General features: G+C 39.9%; 1 protein-coding gene across 2 annotated transcripts in view; it reads left to right on the top strand.

The window, feature by feature from the left end:
- cacna2d1a (calcium channel, voltage-dependent, alpha 2/delta subunit 1a) overlaps nt 1-11,230 on the top strand; it is a 121,950-nt gene extending 110,720 nt beyond the window's left edge. The window contains exon 39 of one of the 2 annotated variants that reach the window (XM_055006822.1): nt 5,073-11,230. In XM_055006822.1, the coding sequence (XP_054862797.1) occupies nt 5,073-5,195 (123 nt within the window). In that variant the 3' untranslated portion in view covers nt 5,196-11,230. Of the gene's footprint in view, nt 1-2,218; nt 3,815-5,072 lie in introns of those variants that run through there. The other variant, XM_035945000.2, reaches the window with a different exon arrangement.
- The last annotated feature ends 11,629 nt before the right edge of the window (nt 11,231-22,859 follow it).

Here is a 22,859-nt window from a genome sequence, read left to right as displayed (position 1 = left end):
ACAATTTTTTGCAAACTGGTCACTCCATGTCGGGTTTCCTGTATTGTTGATATGTGGTTATTTAGATCCAACATTAGCGTTAATTTGGCGATTTGTATTTGGCTCCCTGAGGTCTGTACCACAAGGCAGGATTTGGAATTATCTAGAGTTAGCCAGATAACATCAGGTTTAATTTAGGCTTTTCAGAAATCCGACAGTGGTTCGCGTCTTAGCATGCCATATTCAAGGTTCAAGATAACAGAAAAAACTGACCAATCAGTCATCTTGGAAAATGGCATCACCATTAAATGTCGAAGATCCTGTGAAGTGAGATGGTCTCTTATAAAGTTTATAGGGACCATCTAAACCCCCTTTTTTTTCTTGACTTACAAAGATCTGACAGATATAGAGTCTCAGTGGAGGGATATTTACTCCGTGCTGTATATTTTTTTTCCTGTTGACTGCAGGCAATTTTATCGGTCTGTAGGCGACATAAAAATAATACAGAAACTGATTAAAGCACTAAAGCCTTGTACTCGTTGACCTTATAAGATATGCAAGTCAGCTTACTTGTTTGTTCTTTACATGCTCTCAAGACTGTTGCAGCTGAAATAATAAGGTGAAAATTGTCGTGGACACTATAAAACTACATCTAAGCAACACATTAACTGAATGGAATGCACAGTTGTAATTACAGTCAGATTAACTTGTCCTTTAACAGCAGGATAATGATGTTAGCCTTTAACTTACACATTCCCACATTATGCTGTGTTTCTTATAGTCTGTATTATGGCTTTAAACTGCTTGTAGGAGTTTAGGATTATAGTTTGTTGTTCTAGTGAGAAATATGCGGCTCTGCACCTGTCTACATTTGTAACTGGTGTCAACACCATGCTGAGGTGATAACCAGTTCGGTGTGATTGTGGTTGTTGTGGTTTTCAAGGTAAGGAAAAGATGAGGTGAATTTGCTTCGTAGTACTGGCCTCTGGTGAGTGAATGGGAGGCAAATATTCCATATCTTTTTACCTCAGTTTTCGCTCTCATTACCTGCTAAGGGAAATATTAGCCTCCTTAGCTGCTAAATGCTAAACAATATTCCCAAGATGGTCACTGACCTTATCTGTCTGCCGTTGTATAAGAGCTTTTCCACTGCAAACAGGACAGATTAGAACAGATAATGTAAACCAAGACAGTGAGTTGTGGACTGTTACAGCAATTTGAAATGTTAGAATCCACTTTGCTGAGTGGAAAAGGAGAGAGATGGGACAATTTCTTTTCCCCTATTTACATTACACATTTGGTCCATTGTTAATCTAAAAATATTAATAAGAGCAGCTTTTACTGAAAAGATCTAACATAAAACTGCAGGTTAAACCAACATATCTTTAACAGGCTGAAGAGAAAGACGCTTTATTCCGTTAAAAATAAACTGTACAAGTGATATTATGTAGGGAAATGTATGAGGTAACCGTGATCATATCATTCGACCCAATCTCTAAATTGTGTGAAAATCACTTTTTAAATATTTTTTTCACTTATTGCACACATTGATATTTAAAAAGAAACTATTTGTTCTGTTGTGACTTTTTTACCTGGAAAATAAGAGGTGGTAACAGCAAAACATAAGAGACCAATAAAGCCATGAGCAGAAGGAGTTCATTCTAGTTTTAGTCACTGGCTAAAGTCCAAAATACTTAAGCTGCTCTCCCAAAATAGAAACAATATATCAGTGAGGAAATCCTACCCATGGCACCTTTCCATTACTAATATCTTTACATGGTGCATGTCATTTATTTTTTTTTGTTTCGTTTTTTTCGAAATCCCTCAGAAGCTGTATGTGCATAGGTTTCCCATGCAAAGATAAACAGTCTGTTGTTGCTTGACTTATGAATAACTAAGCTAAACAAACCGCTTTATGAGCTTCGCAGCATCTCTGCGTGTGAAACCTCTGTGCTCCAATGCTCTGTTTGTTTTCACTATATAGTCTTTTTCCAGTGTCAGAGTCTTAAAAGATGAACTCTCGCTCACTCACACATATGCAAACGCCCACACACTAACTCCTCCTCTCACTCTTGCCTCTCAAAGGAATGCATCTGTCAACTATTTGTCGACTTGATCTAACTTTTCTTGCCTTTTCTGCTCATGTTTGCTTTCTAACTATGTGGACCTTTTTGCTGCATGATTCTCTTTCTCTCTGTTTTCTCTGTTTCCTGCCTTGTGATTGGCTGTTGATGGTTAGGATGAGGCCATGTGCCGAAGGAGCGCAGGCTCCCCATTGGCTTCCTCTCTGCTCATGTTACTGCTGCCACTGTTCATGTGCTGTCTCGGGTCAGTCCCATACCGCTAGCTCTCTTTCTCATTAACATTTTGTCATTATCTTGTACTCGATCTAACAGCCTTCCGCCTGTTTCCCTCCGTGATGTTTCTCTCCTCAGTTTGTTTGCCTCACCTCATCTCCTGTCCATTTTTTTTTACATCTCTGCTTTGTTCCACTACTTCATGTGTTTTTCCATTGTTTTCCCACGTTTATCCCTCTCACCTGTCACTCTCTATTATATTATACCATCATCTGACTTCACCTCTTCAACTTACCTCCCTGTCTCTTTCTGTATCCTGTCATTTTCTCTGTGTCACCTGACTTTGAACTTCAAACTGTGCTCTTTGTATCTTTCCCCATCTATCATTATCCGTCTCTGGCTATAGACTCAATGGTCTCTACTGATTACTGATGTATCCAGATGCTAGCAAAAACAGACCACTCACTTCTTATTTGCATCCAGATTTTCGTATGTCTCTTTTAATGTTTCTCAACTTGTGTTCTCTTCGCCAGAAAAATATCAAGACAAGACATTCTTTCCCTTTTACCTCCAGATGCTAAGCATACATAGCGTATCAGATCAGTGTTATTGACACATAATGGCTCAAAGTTTCCCAGTCAAGTATAAAAAAAGTCATTTTGATGCTTTTTTATATTTTCTGACCTTATGTTTGATCCCGTCATAGTTACAGTGAGCCGTTTGTTAAACCTTACTCCCCTTAGTACTGCTATCTTGCAACATCTATCAAGCTCTCCACCATCAAGCTTCTACTAAATGGACCCATACTGTGCCCATTTCAGCGAATTAATTAAGTCTTACATGTCCTCAGAATGTGTCTAGTTTTTCAGCTCAAAATAATCATTCAGCATGACTGTAAAACTTCAATTTTTAGTCCTGTTCTAAACAAGCTGTTTTAGTGTCTGTAGCTTTAAAAGCAGCTGAGCTGCTGCTGTCCAAAACCTCTTAAGGAAGAAAACTGTCTCTGCATCTGTGATTGACAGCATGGAGCAAAACAGTTACATAACAGATGTAAATAAGTGTGTCACTTCACATTGTCTGACAACAAAAAAAGAAAAATATCTTTTAAAAAAAAAATGGCAACAGCTTTTTTGGGAATTCAGCTTCTTTAAAATGCAGTTTCTGTGAATACGGAGAGCAGGATAGATGTCAACAGACAAAGTTTAGATTGTGCTAAAACACTACCAGTACCAGATGAAACCCACCAAGTCCTTGTTTATTGGTTTAAATCTGTCATAAAGTTTCCACTATCTCTCAATGTCCCTCAACTTTACAGAGTTCTGTGGTAATGTTAGCCACATCTGCTGCATAACGCGCAGTACTAAAGATTTTTCTGTTATTGTGGTAATATTGCACCAAGAAGCAATGGGGAGTGAGGAGGCAGGATTATACAAAATTTGAGCTTGATGACTGTTGGTTACTGGTTTATAAAGTGCTTTTATTTTACACTTTTATGTTTCTAATAACAAGAAAACACAAATAAATATGTTTTCACCATATGGGATATGTAGTGCCGTGGTATGTATGCTTAGAATGTTAAAGGAACAAGAAATGCATAAAACTAGTCTTCAGTGACTGACACTGGCCACTATCTGCTATAGCTAGCTAACTAATTAAGCAAATGTCACCGACATCACAATGCTAAAAATAAATAAATAAATAAATAAATGATGAGGAAAAAGCAAGATCAGTTTGATGCTCATTGTTTTAGCATAACATTTCATCTTTAACATTACAAAGAAAAAGCTTTGGAAGTGAAGCTCGCATATTAATGTACAACAGCTATTGTCAGGTGCATTTCTAGTTAAACCACAGATTTATATCTGTAAATACCACAGATATGTATCTGTGGTTTCACTTGGAATGCGCCAGATGTATTTATCAGTCAAAGATTTCTACACTTTGTAGCAGAATATCCAATCCGATCCAATCCAGCTTTATTTGTATAGCACTTTAAACAACCACAAATTGAACCAAAGTGCTGTACATCCAGAACAAGACACATAAAATCAAAAATACACAAGAGAAGCACTAAAAACAAATAAAATACAAAAATATACAATAAAAAGAAATGTAAAAAATGTACAAAAGTGGTATATTAAATGTATGAACAGGGTTTCAACATAACAGTTGGATATTCTGAAGAACCAGTATTACAGCTTTATGCAGCGAAAAATCCATTTATTTATTTATTTTAACAGTCACTTTCATTTATTCTTGTTAATCTTTGAGGAGATTACTTCTGATATCAAATTCAACAGTTTGGAGCAGTAAAATACTGTAAGATAACTTCTCACCTTTGAAATTGTATTCCATTATTCTTGGTTTTGGCTTTTCTTTCATTGTAACCACCAAAAGCAGCACAGAGGTCTGGCATGTTCTTCTGTTTGAACTGGCCACAACCCTGGTGCTGATGATCTGTTGAAGCAGTAGTCTGTCAGTTAGTTGGACACAATAATGCGCCTTATATTACAACAAACTGATCAATCAATTTCTTACACTCATGGTTCCTGTGCTATTGGTTTTCAAAAAAGGCCAAAAACCACACACCGCCCTCCAAATTCATTAAATGTTGAGTGTAGCACTTACTAAAACCGCCACACATCACATATCACGTCAGCTCCTGGAAGAAGTCAGAGCTTGAAAGCTGGTCGCTAAGCTGTGATTGGGGAGAGAGGTTTAGCAAACGGTCAGTTAAGTGTTGATTGTGTTGATTTTAACAAGCAGTAACTTATTTTCCTCCCTGCTCGGCACCAGGAGGAGGACCCTGACTGTGGCGGGGTGTCAGGCCTGAGTCCTTCCCTGTGGCTAATGGTGGCCCTCCAGCTGCTGCTGCTCTGGGTTGTGACCGACTCCAGACACCACGCCATCCCATCATGACGTCTGAACAACCCCCAATCACACCCTCCATCGCCCTCCCTCCGTATCTCCAACATGGCAACCAGCATGCAGCGCTGCCACCGAAATGAGGAACGCCCGACGAGAAGCGCTTGTAACAAACTCAAAAAAAACCTGTGAGCCCCACATTCTGCCAGTTTCTTCCTTCGACACCTTTATTTTCAGGGGGTTCTCAAAGTGATTTCACCAGGGTACAAGTGACGAAAGAAATGTATATCAGAAGATAATGATTTGAATGATAAGAAAAGACCTCGACCTATCCCTTTCAATGGTCCCCGCCAGCTGAGATTACAGGAATCCGGAGATTCATTTTGATTGGCGACTTCTGAACTTCATCTGGCTGGATGTCAATGATGACAGAGATTGGACTGCCTTATAGTGTCAGAGGAATTTAAATCACGATGGGGGGGACTTGCTGTTTATTCAAGATGTTGAGCAGTTTTATTCACCACTGCCAGAAGCAGCGCTGCCCTTTGCAAAAACTTTACTTTGAATCGATTTGCAGTGGTTAGTTATTAGGTATTTATTGTTTTTCTGGTTGAGAATTTGGCTTAGATTTCAGTAAGAGATGCCAAATTGTTGCATCACGAGCTCTTGCCCTTCGTTTGCCTCAGCTGGGTTGCTGATAATAATGTTGTCTCAGTCTTGATTTTTTCAATAACACCACCCAGAACATTTTCACAGTGTCTCTGAGGGCATCGCCTTCACTTCGCTCCGCCGTTCTTTCGTGTAGATACTGTATTTGCAGTGTGGAAATCATGTTCATTGTTATGTTTATGCACAAACGCCAACCCTTCTACTGCCACAGAGCGCTTGTTTCTGAGTGTACAGATTTTAACTTTGTAGCTGATCATCTAACTATCCACCCCGATCGGAAACGATAAACGTATCTCGATTTTCTGCCCTGATGTCGGATCGCTACGGTGAAAAATTTGCTGCCATAGCAGGCATTGACCAATCAGGACAAGCCTGGCTGGTGTCCTCTGCGTGCTCATTGGACGAAATCTCTAGTGCCATGTGGACTGTGTGACTCAGATGAACCCTTTTTAGACTGTGGTTGCTGAATGGAAAGAAGTGTAGTATTTAATTATTTTACTATTTATTGGTTATTTGAATGAAGTGTCAGGACAGCGTTTTACTGTTTGTTTTATCGCCACCATGAAAGAAGCTAAACAAGGGATTGTAGGAGAATTTGTACTTGACAGGTCGGTCTAAAAAAGGGAAAACAGTACATGTGTAATCACTGCTGTCACTTTTTAAATTAAATGACTACTATCTGCACTGCATTTCAAAGTGCAGCTATTATTTGTCTTTACAGTTTGGTCTCCTCGCTGAAGAACTGCCTCTGTCTCTGCATAGAAGTTGATTTGCAGTTTATTTACTGTGATATCACCTAGTGGAAACCACTATAGAACTGCAGTCAGTCCATGCTTATGATCCTTTTGACTCCATATATCCTATTCTGCAATATAAGTTTCCTTTTGTGTGCCTTCTTCTCACATTAGTTACAAAACTTAACAAAATCATGGAGAAAATGTGCTATTACAGTAAATGGCTTTAATGGAATAGTGTCAGTTAAATAGATTTACCTTTTTTTAAAAAAAAAAAAAATGCACTAATCAGTCAAATCTGCCAAAATAATAATAAGGAACTAAAACTGGACCAAAACTGGATTCATAAAGCAGCTAAAAGTTGAAGGAATTAATGGATTTCAAGATGTTTTGAAGATGCAACATGTGGAAACAGATTTGCTGAGTTTTTATGGTTAATTTATGTATTTACACAGCCTTGAGGATTAGTGGAATATAATGACTCTGATTATCATTTGAAAATGTCATTTTCACTTAAAACCAGCTGCACTTGACGCATTTTGATCATTATTTCTGGCATTCAGAACTAACAATCACAGGTTAAAATCACTCATACAGTCTTCTCTGTGTGAAACTCTATCAGTTTACTCACAAAGGAGAGATGTGCCAGAGCTGCAATCATTGTGTAACTTGATATCTTTAGGGATGAATACCGCGGTTTTACCAACTAATTACACCCCCCCAGAAACCACCAAATATCCTTCCAGTTCACAGTTCCACTTGAAAAAGTTCCTACATGTCGAGCATTGGCATCAAATGTTCCATTTCATTTGAAAATTCAACGCTTATCTGTGTTTGGCATTCAAAACATCAACAGGGAATGAAATCTGAGGACGCTAGTTACACCACTAAAACAAAACCAGGGAGGGCAAGTTTGTAATCTATAAACACTCACGGATGTTTGCAGGAAGTTACTTAATACTGTGGGGAAGTGAAAACCACATAATGAGGCTATGTGCATCACGTTACCACTAACATTTGCTTCGCCCTCTTTAGATTTCTTGTTTTAGCTAAATAATTACATTACGCTAAATAATGTCAGTTTTTATATAATGAGCATTCTTCCATGTCAAATCGAGGTTTTCTAGCTGCAGGCGTCTTTTGTGGCAAAGCTTCAACCACTTTCATTAAATCCTCATCAGTAATTTTCCAACTAGTCTGAGGTGCACTCTTTACTCTGTGTTTTCCTCTATCTTTAACTATAACCTTTCAACAAAAACAATGTGGTGAAACTAACATGGTATTTATGCTCCTCTTTTACTAACTCTCAAGAATATCAAGTGCCATATACATTAGGACTCCTATTCTCTTGTGGAGAAACCTATTATCGTAATATAACATTTATGCAATGTTACCAAGGCAAGATGTAAGTCTCAAAAATTGTTTCCCTGTGCTGCATGGTAATGGCTGATAATCTTTCTTAACAAAACTATCCGGTGTGCTCCTGCTTTAGTGTGTAATGTTGGGAAGCATAATATCCTGAGTGTCAGGCATGTGTTCGTGATATAATAAGGTGTGATCAGCTAATACTGCCGTTCTCTTGGGGAGACAGCATTTGGCTCTGTCCTGAGTCGGCTCGGGAAGGCGAACCTGATTGGCCAGCGTATGTTTGAAAGCACTCCTGTCAGTCTGACCGGTTCAAGCCATGTGTGATTCACTACAATTTAAAGAACCATACCAGCTATTTGGCTCAATGACTACAAATCATGAATCGTTTAGATTGCTGACAACTACTTTGCAAACCATAGTGTAGTGTTTGAGAAACGTTTAGCAATGACCACCACTTTGGGCCTGACAGAAATGTCAGCTTTTGGATGGTTTGTCATTAATAGTACAGAAATTGCACCGAACATGATTCCCAAAGGTGTTTTTGATCCCTTGATTTTTTAAATTTCTTTAGTCTTTATGAGTTTGATGTTCCCTTTACCTTGTCTTTTGTGCTACCAATAGGTCATGGGGTTTTACACTGGTCTGTATACCAACATGGACAAACCCTACATGACGTCATGCACAGCTTTCCTGAATAGTGGTTCTTTCTCTTACTGTGCTCACTGTTTTGCTATTGGAGTCACCTAGCGTAACCAACGACTAAAGCTCTAATGACACCACGTCTGCCCTTGACAGACAGATCGACCTCAGGGCTTCACTCCAAGAAGAGATTGTTGACCGTGGTGGTATGAGACCATCAGTCAACTATCCCTCCTGATTCATTCTTGCTTTCTTCACAGGAGGAACTACATTACTTCTGCAAGGCATCCAGGCCACCTTGGTTAGCTGCTCAACAGCTGTCAGGCATTCCATGCAGTAGCATATCGCCAAATGTAGTTACGGCCACAATCTGGTTTGTGCGTTACACGTTCGTAGATACATAAGCTGTTTCTGTCCAGCTGTTGACAGTTAGGTAGCTGACATTTGTGTAACTCGGGCTAATGTGTCAAGGTGAGCCTCATTGGTGTGTAGCTAGCATTAGCCTGTCAGCAGCCACTGCTAAGGTCACAACTTACATTTATTAGCCTCAAGCCAACCGGAGCCAGGTGGAAATGACGATGCTGAGTCCTCAGTCATGCCCCAGATGAGCTTTTTAACCAAATTGAGAGAGAGTACTGGGGAAAGGATATGGTTGACGATGCTAACTCTGACATGGAGAAAGAGTTGGATGACTCCATCTTCACAGACAACTGTTATCAACAGAAAATGTGTTATGTAACGTAACCCAGCATTTTGACTCAGTGTTGTGACTCTTGCAGTCGCCATCTTGGCAGTGCCTGAGTCCACCTCGCTCTCAGCTACTCCAAAAATGAGTGAAGGGGTGGAGCATTATTGAACTGAGGTGGGCCATGCAAACATGGACTGTCATTTGATGGCATGCATCTGTCAGTCAAAGCGTCCTCGCCCTTAATGATGCATAATTTTTAGCCCTAATACAATTTAAATAGATGAGTTAAAAAGGAATTCTCCCTCCGTGCCATTGTCATGAACTGGTAAATTAACTGTAGAAGCCAAAACTAAATTTTGCACCAGGCTGTAATCATGTATATTTCTGCTGTAAATTTGGTCAATTTAACATGGGGGTCTCTGGGAATGGACTCACTTTTTGATTCAGCCACGAGTGGCCATTTGAGGAACTGCACTTTTTGGCACTTCCACCCATTTTTCAGCCCTGCTGACTGCTGATTGGTTTTAGCCACTAGCTTGAATGACACGGAATTAGGTGTGCATGTTTACGTCGCTTTCGGTAGGAATTGAAATATCTTTTGTAATTCTCTGACTTTTCTTCTGGCACAATCATCTGAAAAAAATGCTACTTTTTTTCCAATCAGAAAATGCTAACTCACTAAACAACAGTGGTGCTCATGATAAACATGATACCTGGTAACATCAGCCAGTTGCCATTGTCATTGTGAATATGTTACATGCTGACATTAGCAGTTAGCTCAAAAGATCACTGTGCATAGTACTGTTTCTTAGAGCAGCTAGTGTGGTTGCAGACACTAGTCTTGCTCCTCTTCCAGGAAGCCATTAATTTTCATTCATTTGTGTACAGTCTGATAATTAAATGGTAACAGTAATCCATCCCAGTAAACCTCAAATTAGGTGTTAATTTAGTTGTAATTGATGTTTGATAACTGATAAGTTGTATTGTCACTGAGAGATGTCACCACAGAGTTACCACACAGTAAATTAATGCAGATTTGATGTGGTGCATCCCATAGCTCAAGCAGATTTGAGGAGTCTTCTGATTAAATTTTATCCTGTATGAACATGAGTGGACACTCGTGGAACTGAAACAGAAAAAAAAATACATCCAAATATCAAATAATGGGACTTTTTTGGCAGTAATTTTAGTTAAGTGTACATGAAGTGTAGTTATTACGGCCTAAATGCTGGTATGGTCATTCAAGTCCTTTTGGGCAGAGGAGTACACTGTAAAGATGAAATGAGTGAAAACACAGACCACCTAAAATGCTCCAAGAGGATCCTTTTGGAAACGCACAGAAAAACACTGGAGATTGAACTTGAGCTCCATAGTTATTCAGATGTTCCACCCTACTCTTTAAGTGCTAAAATCAGATGCTGTCACCTCAGGAATAATATAGTCTCGATGTGATATGAAGTGTTTTTGATTCTGTTGGTGCTCTCCGTATGGATCGTGTGGGTTGGCCTTTTTATTTCAGGAATCTTGAGGACTGCTTAATGTGTGTGTGTGTGTGTGTGTGTGTGTGTGTGTGTGTGTGTGTGTGTGTGTGTGTGTGTGTGTGTGTGTGTGTGTGTGTGTGTGTCGGTTTCTTTTTTTGTGTGTCTGTTACCTTGCTGCCACTCTTTGGCAGGTGATTGACAGAGTATCAAATCTTGCTCTACCTTCGGTTTTACAGCAGGCTTTTTGATGGAGGCATCCACCAAGTCACACCTCAGCAGCTTTGGGAGGGTCTTGGTGGACCTCGCTGTCAGTCTCCCTCGATTGTGCTTTAACATGTTACACTTTAGTGGAACTTGATTCTCCAGAATCAGTCCTGTAAAAAATTGTACAAAAACCACTGTTGTTCTCAACAAAAAGAAAAAAGAACAATGTTTATAATCCTGGGGAGGAAAAAAGTGTTTATTCATGTGCAAATAAGGTATATTCAGAATAAAAATTTATGATTACTATATGCTGCTTCGCGTTTAGAGTTCTGGCTGATGTCCTTTTACTTGCAAAATACCATTTTTTTTCAACAGTAGATCAGATTACTAGCTTCTGTCACATGGCCAACACACATTTCCCATCCAAATGTGTGTGAGAATGAGAAGGAAGCACCGAGCCTGCTCTCCCAGTGTCTAGCCAACATCAGAACCTGACGTCCAGCCAAGATCAACAATGTCCAGGAAAAGAAACGAAGGACTCGTAGGTCCAGCCACATCTCTCCACAACACTGAATTTGGCTCAAGGACACATCCATTAACAACGGCCCGTAATGTGCCTCTGGTCATAAATTTACAGTAATTCCTGTTTTCCCTGTTGCATGTTGATCAAATGGTAAGTGACTTTCTCGTTAACGCAGCCCGCTTTACACTTGAACCTGAAACCAGCTGTGCTCAAGTTCAGAGTCTTAGAGCTACTATTCCTCACTGCCCCCCAAAGACAAACTACAGGCTCATTTTACTCTTTATTGTGGACATTAAAACCAACCCTGGTTCTGTATTGTGCTGCAAAGTCATGAAGAATGAAGGAAAACTGAAATCCTTTAGGTGCTCGGGGACATTTTAAATGAGACCAATTACGATGTCTTTAGTATTTATTTTTAATAAAAAAATGGTCTTTATTGTTGGTAGCACAGCTGCTGAACGACTGCACAGAGGCCAATAATATGTAATTATATATTTTACAGATCCTGTGACAGAAATTGATTACAGCATCGACCGAAAAGTACAACATGAACGACTCTGCAGCCAGTCCAGAAAAAGAATTCAAAATATAATTTATCATCAGAGTAATGCAAAAAAATTAAACTGCATTTCTCCAGGACTCCAGTCTATACAGTAAGCCGTAAGCGGTAAGTTTGGGTTTCTTTTATTTACCCGTAGCATATTTTTCACATTTGTAATCTCTGTTTTTAATGCATTTTCTTTCCTTGAGTGAATATTGTATGAAAGATTTATTATCATGCTAAAAGCCGTGTTTTCCGGTGACAGCACCCTGTCTTTCTTGGACTCCACTTTCGCCCCCCTCCAAACTCTTCCTCTCCAAAAGTGTTATTCCTTGTCTGTCACGGATGAGTTGCGATGTCAACAGCACTCGGTGGATTTCCTGCCAGGGGCTCTGGATTTCGTGTCTGGCAACAAGATGACCCTGTTGGTTTACACTGAGAGGTCACCCCTGTTGTGTTTTTGATTGTTATCCTAAGTCGCTGGGCTTGTGTCCCTCTGTCACTGATTGATATCTGGCCCCAAGTCCAATAAGTAAACGGCCTCTAGAGTAAATATGAAAAGTTTATTATGTAAGTAATTACATTTGTAAGTATTAACAGTCCTCTCATTACACCAGCAGATTTGTTTTTCCAAAAATTGGACTCTCCAAGAGATGGTGTCGCATGTCATTTATGCACCAGAGTGAACCTTTAAGTGCTTTATAAAGTGATATCCTAAATGCTGCAGCTCCTCACCACTTCATTTATATGCATGTCCTGCTTTCAGAACTCCCCTTCTCTCCCTCTTCTCAGCTAATGCTTACTCTTGCATTCCTCACCGTGCTAGATGAAGAAGATATGGGTTCTACATTCTGCTTTCCTGTTCCGTGAAAGCGATCTGACGTGGTTTTAGGTTACCGAGAAATACATTGTCCCCACACGGAACCTGTTTTGTTCCCGCAGACAAACCCCAGCTGACCACCACTGAGAAAGTTTTGTTTCTGCACAGATGTAGGCTACAAAGGACCCAGTAGGCACATGCTTGTTGGGAAGAAAGAACAACTTTGTGGGTTGGGGTTGGAAGAAACAGCATTTTGAGACCCAACTGACAACAAAGAGCAAGAATGAGACCACCAAGGCATTGTTGAGGCTTTTTTTTGTTCCACATCTCCTGCCTTCCAGCTTTTCTATGTAATTTTAAAGGTTTGACTTGGGGGCTCAGGAGGGACATCTGTAACAACCCCAATCCCCAAATGAAGTTCATACCCTTTCATTTAAATTTCAAACACCTCATAAAGGCATTTGTTTGGCAAGGGCTCAAAACCTAATCACAACTGCTGTCATAAATATCTTGTGATACTTACAAGGCACCAGGGGATCTCATTTAAGGGAGCTGAGATTGATATGTTTAGTTTGTTTTTTTCCACTGTGCCTCTTTTATTCAGAAAGTCTGTACCCTGAGGGTCAGCAGTCAAATGCATGCAAGTCCTGACATTCTTATGCCTTTTTTTGGATATTAGATTATGTTGAAGGAGGTTACAGTAAAGGTATGGCTGACTTTCATCGGCTCCTGGTAGCCTGTAGTTTCACGAAAACATTACGCTGCAGTTTACGTAAGACACTGGCACAATGTCTGCCTTTATGTACCAGTTTTGGTTTATCATCCCAATCATTACCACATGGAGGATTTCTTACAATTTCCGCTGAGCTCTGACTAGTGGGCCTATGATGAAAGCTAATGGTGACAGTAGCCACATTAGCCTGAAAAACACTTATGTCCATCGGAAATATAAGTATTTCCCTTTGTATTCAGTTACTTAGATGCTGGGAGTGCATGAAGACTCTTGTGTTCAGTCTTGCAGCCAACAGCAGAACATTTGGTGTGTTTTGCTTGTGGCCGAGCCGTTTTAGAGTTAGCAGAAGCAACTCTAGAAAGTAAACCTGGCAGACTGTCACCTGGAAACAACGGACGATGAGGGGGGAGCTTGATGACTGTTTGTTCCTTAGCTGGTAGGCAACAGCTCGATAAAACTGTTACTAGCTTGTAAAGCTGGGAGGCTGTCTAGTTGTGGAGGGGCTTGAGGGATGGTGGAAGTAAACGTCTTTATATCTTGACAGCTCTTACTTTACACCTCCAAGTTTAAAACAACCACAAAGCACAATAAAAATCAGATTTTTACCATATGGGACCTTCCAGAGCAGTGGTCTGAGATTCACATGAGAGACAATGCCCAATAAGGTGCACATTATCATTAAATAATGGATTACATGGAGGCCAAAACCATACTTTGAGTACATTAATTCCTGATAATGGACACCTTCAAAGGGATTATCCAATTCATTACTTTGTCACTTGCAAAGGACAAAAAAAGACCACTAATTTGGATTTTCATAAGTTATGTAATCAAAATCTAAAGTTTGCTTATACGTGAGAATTGACTGATACCTGGAGCAATTGTTACCATTCCATAAGAGTCTCATGCAATGAAAGCACTCTTCACTACTACACTATTAATAGGACAACCCTCTGATATGACTTTGTTAAGAGAAATTTTTAATTCAAGTTAGCTTGCAATCATTTGCAGATAACGATAGCTTGATAAGCATGTCACATTGCATTTTCAGTTGCACCTTTATGCAAAAATTTCAGCAACTAGGAAGGCAAATGTGGTGGACTTGAAACTTGGAATAAAGAAAATGTTCAGCTCTAAAGTGTGAAAGACAAAGACATAAGTGTCTTATATGTTCCATGTAAACAAATGTGTCATATGTGATCAACTTCAGAATGATTCTTGTGTGTAGAAACCCTGCAATGATGCACTTCCTCCAAAAATTTGCAAAAAATTATTTACATGGTGTTCGGCAATTTGAACCACCTGAAAGCTTCGTGAAAACCGGAGGTTTACACAATTGACTTGGCGAAGTCAAAGCCTTTCCCTCGTATTTACCAAACAGCTCGAATTCCAAATATCCCCCACCTGCACCGTTGTCTCTGCATCGCTTTGGATCCTTGTTGGGAGTCCTTTTACTTTGTGACTCATCTGCTGGTCATTAATGCACTCACTTTGTTGTAATTGCAGCAGTCTGGTAGCATTGGCTTTTCATGTTCCTTTCATGTTTCTTTGGCCGCAGAGAAAGTGAGGCTAAAGCGAAGGCCCCAGCTGTATAGGGAAAACAGAAAAATAACCAGCGCAGATGTGGGACGCTCTCGCTCATCGGACCGTGCAGTGACCAGAACCGGAGGTTTGATGTGGTTTTTGAATCACCAGCATCGCCCACAGTTTTGTATCAGCTGTCCTTGACTGGAAATATGAGTGGTCCTTATCTCAGGGGAGAGGAGAGAAAACAGAGGAGCACTTCCAAAGATTTGCAGACACACTGGAGGTGAAAAAGAAACAAGCTGTCAAAACGTTGTCTTTAAATGATGGAGCCTGAAACAGGAAAGAGAAAAAATGCTCCTGAAGATTGATGGAAAAACATCATTGTCCTGTGGAGTTTATGTGAGAGTTTCAGGAAAGCCCTTATTTATTTGTTATTGATTCGGCAATGTGTTTTAGAAATTTGGGGAAAACAGTCAGTGCTGCTTTAACAACTTATTTTACTGCAGATTACAGAATACAGGCCCTTACATTTCGTTAGCACTGGCAAGACAACTTAGTTTGGCACTGATGCACCAAAAACCCTCTGTGTCTGATTTGCCCAATTTTACTGAGTTTCAAGTTCACTAAAACAATGAAATGACAGAATGTTCTTCTCTGGTATTTGGCATGTGATTGATGCAGATTGGCCCAGCATGTTAGAATTACAATGCTTGTAGTCATTTGTGCATTCTCCCATGTGCTGGGATGTTTTACAAAATGATGGTCGTGTTAACAGATTATCCACGTTAGATTGGATAAGGCCTAATTCAGTGATCCTGCACAGAGCAGGGAAGCAATCAGCAAAAGCTTGTGCTTCTCAAATGGTTGGTTAAAAGTTTCCAGACGTTTCAGGTAGGTGTCGTGGTCTTGGTCTCTGGTTTTGTTTTAAGGGTAATCTCCCATGTGTTTTCCTTTTCCTCAAGTCTCCTGTGTTTCCCTGTGTGCTCCCTCTGTTTATCTATGTATAGATCCCCATTTTATTTTGAAGTTCCCTGAATTGTTTATCTCAGGTGCTTCTGCTTTCTGTCTTTGGGTGTTTTCCTGTCCTTTTGATTGCTGATCTGTTTCACCTGTGTCTTGTCTCCCAATTAGCCCGTGTGGGCGGAGCTATAACCTTGTTTTTCGCTCTTTTAGTTGCTATTTTGTTTGTTTGCCTACCTCTTGTTCTTTTGCCTTCATTTTTTTTTTGGACTCTTTTGTTTAATTTGCATTTAGCTTCCATCGCTCGCCTTCAGGTGTCTTGCTGAATGTTTGGTTTGCTAGCTCCCGGAGTTGTATATGTTATATATTAGTGGAGAAATAATTGACTAAAAATATAATAAACTTTGTACAGGTCGTGAATGGACTGTTTATACCTAGTGGTTTGTTTGTTAGCTAGACCTGCTTAGCAAGCTTGTAACTCTGTTGGCAATGCTAACAAGCTGCAGTTAGCTAGCAATTCAGCCAAGTAGGTAGCTCACTAGCTTAGCAATTTAACTACAACTCAACTACAACTTAAAGTCATACCTTTATGTAATTTATTGATTTTCAGAATGTAACTGTTACCATGTATTTGGGTCAAAACTGTAAATAAATGCAGTTAGTCATATTTTGCACAATATATAAATTCAGCATGTCCTATTTTATTAAATTCTAGCCATTCTTTTTGGCACGGGGGGAAAGTATTTGTTGTTCCAAAACACAGCATCTCCACACCAGAATAGATGTCATGAAACAACCAAGTATGCACTGTACTGGAAATGACACTGGGCAGATGGAGTATGGGGTCATAAACCAGAAATGACATGTCGCTGTGTCCACCATTTGCATCACATAGCGCCAGACATCTTTGGCTCATGGAGTTAATGAGGTTGTCGCTGCTGTTTGTGGAATGCTTTCCCACTCTTCTGTGAAGGGCTTGGTGGCAGATATTTTGGGGGGATGGGATCATATTGTTGGACTGGTCCATTAAGAGCAGATTGGCAGATTGTAGTATCGTGCTGTCTGAAATGATTTTTCAGATGACAAATGGTGGAGTTGTGGACATTCAAGGGTCTGGCTATGCCAACAGCCCGTTCTCGTCTTTCACCTGACATCTGTGGTATCATGTTGTTTAATTAATGCTGCATTTTAAAGTGTCTTTTGTAGTCGCTGGTCAAATGTCTGTGTGCTGTCCATGCTATCCCATCATTGTAATTTCAAGCCGCTCCTGATGAGGGTGTGGATTAACTCTAAGAAAAGAAGCTACATTTTTATTTTTATTCACTTTAAATTTGTACCTTCATTGCATCTACTCTGTTTCTCTCAACACTGGTTATAATAAAATTGGGTCAAAATTATTAAGATCACGAATAAAATGCATTTAATCTCTAATGGATTAGAATGGAGATGCACATTTCTGGCAAATGAAACCAAAGCTATCTTCATTGCTAGATAACTAAGGATCTGTGTTTGCGTGATTCCAGTAATGCAGCACTAAAGGAAATGATAGTTTCTCTTTTGATAAGACTAAACTGCTGACAGGACAGTGATACAGCGTGAATCACTCATTGAAACAGAGTACATCGTCATAGTAAAGTGGATTGTCTGTGATTTGTCAGCATCTGCATCTCCCCCCATTGTTATGACTATCGTTGACTGGCTGGCCGATCGCCCCACTGACTGACACACCAAGCAAACAAATTCATCCTCAGAGTCGCAAACAATGACTAACTCTGCCAGACAAGCAGTCGCGCAGACTTTAATGGGGTCTCACCGACAGACGCCTATCAGATAGATGAGATACAACTCAGTTACATAACACAGATACGAAGTCAGGGCAGACATGTTTTCTTCTGGTAGAGCGTGAGTTATTTCCGCTGCTGCGAGCCCCAGGTGTCTGATCAGGATGGCGAGTCAGCGTTTCGGCCACGTGGAATAACACTGTGTGATTAAGCGCCACAGTCTGGCACACACAGAGAGCTGAATCTCTTAAAGATCTTCTGACACGCCAAGCTTTGTCTACTACAGCTGCATCTCACAGCTGGAGCTATATGCAGATGCTGACATTTTTCAAGGCCACACATATACACACATACAACGGATACACAACAGATAAACAGACTCGTAAATGTATACACCTACATATACAACATATACATAAAAACACTACAAATATTCTTCTTTCCAGACTAAAAGTGACTCCTCTGACTCATTTACAAACCTTCACCTCTAGTGCAGACGACTCACGCAATCACACACAAGGAGAAAGGGAGAAATTACAAGCATGCAAACAAGAAAGTGCAGAAACTCCCTCGCCGCAAATATCAAAGGGCTGGCATGTGGTCCACCTGTGTGTGTCCGTGCGTGTGGCACTCTGATAATTACATGCTGAGTAAGTGCAAATGTGTGTTAATGCATAATTAGTGCAGTGGAAGTGAGTGAGAGATTCAAAGGAACGGTTTAGCTTTTGGGGATTTTTTGAGAGCCAGATAAAGAGGCTAATCTCAGTCTCATGAATCGGTAAACCAACCTTAACAAATTGCTCACATTTTTTGGAAAATATGCTCGCCCTTTCCCCCTTTTTCCAGACTTTATTCTAACCAGCTGCAGGGTGTAGCTTCATATTTATCAGACATTCTTGCAGACATCTTAGTCTATTTCAAACTATTTATTCCTTGAATATATACGCAGCAAAAACCATAAACCTCAACAAAAAATACAATACATGCAGCAGTAATATTTCCCAAAAGGATCTGAATGTTTTTGAATGTTGCTTACATTACAATACAAAATTGTATGATAAAATGGCAGCAGTTTCACATGCAACAGAAAACTGTAGCATTGATGCAAAATTTTAGCTGTATTTCCACAAGAATTGACTTAAATGTGTTTAGAGACTTTAGAATGTTAACAAGCATTTAAATCGCATTATAATGGATTTGATCTGTGTTCATGCAACATTCTTTTGTTTAAAAAAAATCACCATAATGCAATGTTATTTCAGTTTATCACCAATTGGATAGGACACATTATCAGACAAAATGTGCCTGTGACGTATTTGTGAGCTTATTTCATTTAAACTTATATCTTGGTTATTTTCATGTGCAAATAAGCTGGGGAACGTAACACTAGAAAATTACAATTGGTGATTTTTAAAGGGTGCGTTATAAGTTGAGTCGTATTAGGTACTTACCTACAGTCTGTGTTTTACCTACAGTAGATGATGGTTTTCATTTTGAAGAACCAGACATGAGGACCAGCATGGAAGCTAAGCAATAAACTAGTGTGGACAGAGTCAGCAACAAAACTTAATTTAGCCACCGCAATAAAGCCGCAGCTAAAAACAAAACAAAAACAATATCAGTTTAAGAACACGCTAAGTTTAGAATCTTTTCACCGCTTCACCTGCCATCAGACAGCCCTTTATGATGGGGAACTGACGCAGTTATATCGCTCTCTTCAGAGCCACTGGACTCAAAAACAATCATTTTCCCTCGCAAACAGCGAGTAGACCAGCAAATTGTTTTCTGAGAGGTAAAATTGCTGATTTTATCAATGTAGTCTGGTGGCTTCGAAAAGAGCATATTAAATGATAAAAACAAATTTTTTTTTTTTTTACAAGTTTTGTTAATTCTGCAGTTCATTGTGTAGCTTTCATCATCCTGTCTGGTTCCTAAAACCATACACATACATTGACTATTGATAAGCACCTCATACAACCCCTCTTCAAACAAGTCAAACTATTCCTTCAAGGAAAGTTGCATATTAAAGCTATTGCATGGCACAAGTCAGTCCATGTTGTCAGTCGCTCTTTGCTGGAGGGCTTGTGTTGCTTTGGCCTTTCTCTTTAAAATACCAAAAATGCTATGTTGGATTCAGGTCAGGCAATATATTTGGCCAGGATCAGGTTGTGGTTTTCATATTTTTCTTCGTTAGAAATTCTTGTGTGATTTTGTCAGTGTGCTTTGGATCGTTACCAGCTGGAATAATCCTCTTCTGCCAAACTTCTAGTAACTGGAAGTCATCTTGTCAGCCAGTATTTTGGTGCCATCTAATAATGTCATCACACTGCTACCTCCGTGCTTCATTGTCAGGACTACAAGCCAAACATGCTGGACCTCATCTGAGCCAGATAAATTTGCCTCGATCTCATCTGACCAAAGAATGTGCTCAGGCTTCCTTTCATGCATCTTTATAATATTTAATGTTAAAGTTTTGTGCCAAAGAGCAGGCAATGGTGTTGTTCCTGGATGCTTTCCCTAGAGGCTGACATGATGCAATGTCCTTCACACTGTCTGAGCTGTCACACAAACCCCGATTTCCACTGGAAATTCCTCTGCCAAGTCTGTGGTACTTGCCCACCTGCTTTTCAGAGCTTCATTTTGCAAACAGCAAACTGTCCATGGTGTCATTTTAGGATAGTCATTATGGCTCTGAATAATGATACTGTGGGTCATTCAATACTGCCTAATTACTGCATCAACTGTGTTTTGACAGATTTTCCTGTGACATTTTTCAAATTTGTGAAGTTTTACGGTCATGAATTTCAGTTACACTGGTAATTCTTTTCCATGTGGAGCCATGATGCAGAGAGACACAGCGTATAGGTCCAAAATAATATAGTTTAATAACAGCATTCATGAAATTAGGCTGGTACAAAATCCCAGGTGTACTTAGTTTTGTGTCAGTGACCACAGGTTTTCTAACTTGTGTGTCAGCGATCACAGGTGTATTTTCTTTTGTTGCATTGACTTGGGATCTATATTTTAGTATAGCGTTTTCGAAATATCTATTTTTGATTGTTCATTGGATAAAACACTCTACTCATCAACTTACATAATGCAGTTATTGAGCAATGATACAGTTTGAAATCATTGGACATTTAGGTGAATTTGCACAGGGCTGTCCTTACTTCTGTTGCACACTGTAGCTCCAGCATGTACTCCCAGTTAAACCCATCCTGGATTTCTCTTTCTGTACAACTTCAAAGAAGTACAACATTTTTAGGGGTGTTTTTGATCTTTTGGCAGAACCAGGCTAGCTGTTGCCCCCTGCTTCCAATGTTAATGGTCAGTTAGTAGTGGTTCTAGCACATATAAGATTGTCATCAATTGTTACTTCTGACTCTAGTAACAAGCTTCCCCAAAATGTTGAACTGTTTGTTTAATGAGGGAAAATTTATATGAATGTGAGTTTGTAAAGGCATGTCACCCACAAAATGTATGTTAGTGCTGTGCAGGTGTCACCGTGTGCACACGTCTGTCCCAATAGGTGTGTCAGAATGTGTGTCACAGGCGTGTGTCTGGGGGGTGTGTTGAAGGGAGGTCAAACCTCGGTCCGGGTAATTTGCCACAGATGAAACTCGACTCCATTCCAGGGGACCGGTGCACGTAAACGTTTCAAAGCTGCAGGAAATCTATTAGCACCTGGTGGGACTCCCTGCACGCCCTATTCTGTCCTCCCTCTCCACCTCCCTCCACCCTTCCATCCCTCGCTCGACCATCTCACCTCTCCCCGTCCCACCCTAGTTAATAAAGCCACACAAGACCACCACACTCCTGCTGTGCCACTAAAGCCAGGGGATTAGTCACCGTGTGTGTATGTGTGTGTATGTGTGTGCACACGTGTGTCTGTCTGTGGCGTGTGGCAAGGTGTGCATTTACGACTGTAATATGTGCACCTCAGAGTGTGTGTGCACAAAGTGCATGTAATGTATCTGGACCTGTCCTTTTCTGCACACGTGGAGCCAGTTAGCGGTGAATGAGGTGCCAGACAAGCATGCAGCAGCTGCCGCGCTAGAAACAATAGCTCATGATCCAGACACAGTAGGCTGCAGTCACCGCTGAGCGCTGCCTCCAGGTCAGATCCTATGTGCTGCTCAAACTGCTGGGATGATGTCAGCGTCCAGGGTCATGTGAACTGTGGTCAGTTTGTTGCTTTTCTTGTGTTTAACAGACCAGTTATTGGCTGTGGTCAAGCCCAAATGAGGAAAAAATATGTTGCTCTGTTGTGGCCTCCCTGCACAGTGTTTGCATAATAAATGGTTTTCACAGAAAGCATTCAGATCAGCATGTAGAATATTTGAGCAGGTTATCGGTAATGTGGCAATGTTAACCAAACTTTCCTTAACATTCCACAAACTCCAGCCAAAGTTGTATTACTTGTACAAACTTATTATCTTTTGGCCTAAAATGATTTTCTTCTCTAAAAGTAAAAAAATGAGCTTTATTTATGAAATTCTTTTCCTGAAAGAGAAACAAAATGCTTTACAAAAAGATGGCAAATGCTGACTTTAATGAAATAATCTATTGCAATGTACTTTGATACAGAGAGACGAGTTTTTAGGAATTTAATCAGCGACTGTAGAAAAACTTTATAATTAAATATCTGTATTGTTTCAAAATGAACATTGACAGACATAATGTTTGTGAAGGCAGATAATGCCTGTTACACTAAAGGTTTGCAGCTTAGTTTGACAATCCTACATAAACATAAATATTACATGTTTTACATTCATGTTAAAGTAGTTTTCATATTTTGCCCAGTGAATGTGTACACTTGAAAAGCATCATATTTCCTGTCAGCAGCTGCCAGGGGGACATGTAAGATTGGAATGAATAGTGTGTTAATTCCACTGCAGGATAGACCTGATGTTTTCTGCCATTAGGTGGAAAAATATGTGCATATATTGGTGTGGACATTGGCAATCTCCTACAATAAGTTAGAAATATAGGATATTGGCAAACATCTCAATAGTAAACAGTCTGCAGAAAGGTTTATGTTGATGTTAGA

Source organism: Amphiprion ocellaris, chromosome 21, assembly GCF_022539595.1.
Source record: "Amphiprion ocellaris isolate individual 3 ecotype Okinawa chromosome 21, ASM2253959v1, whole genome shotgun sequence".
Lineage (NCBI taxonomy): Eukaryota > Metazoa > Chordata > Actinopteri > Pomacentridae > Amphiprion > Amphiprion ocellaris.
Note: the sequence above shows the minus strand (reverse complement) of the source record. Positions and strands in the feature narration are given on the sequence as shown.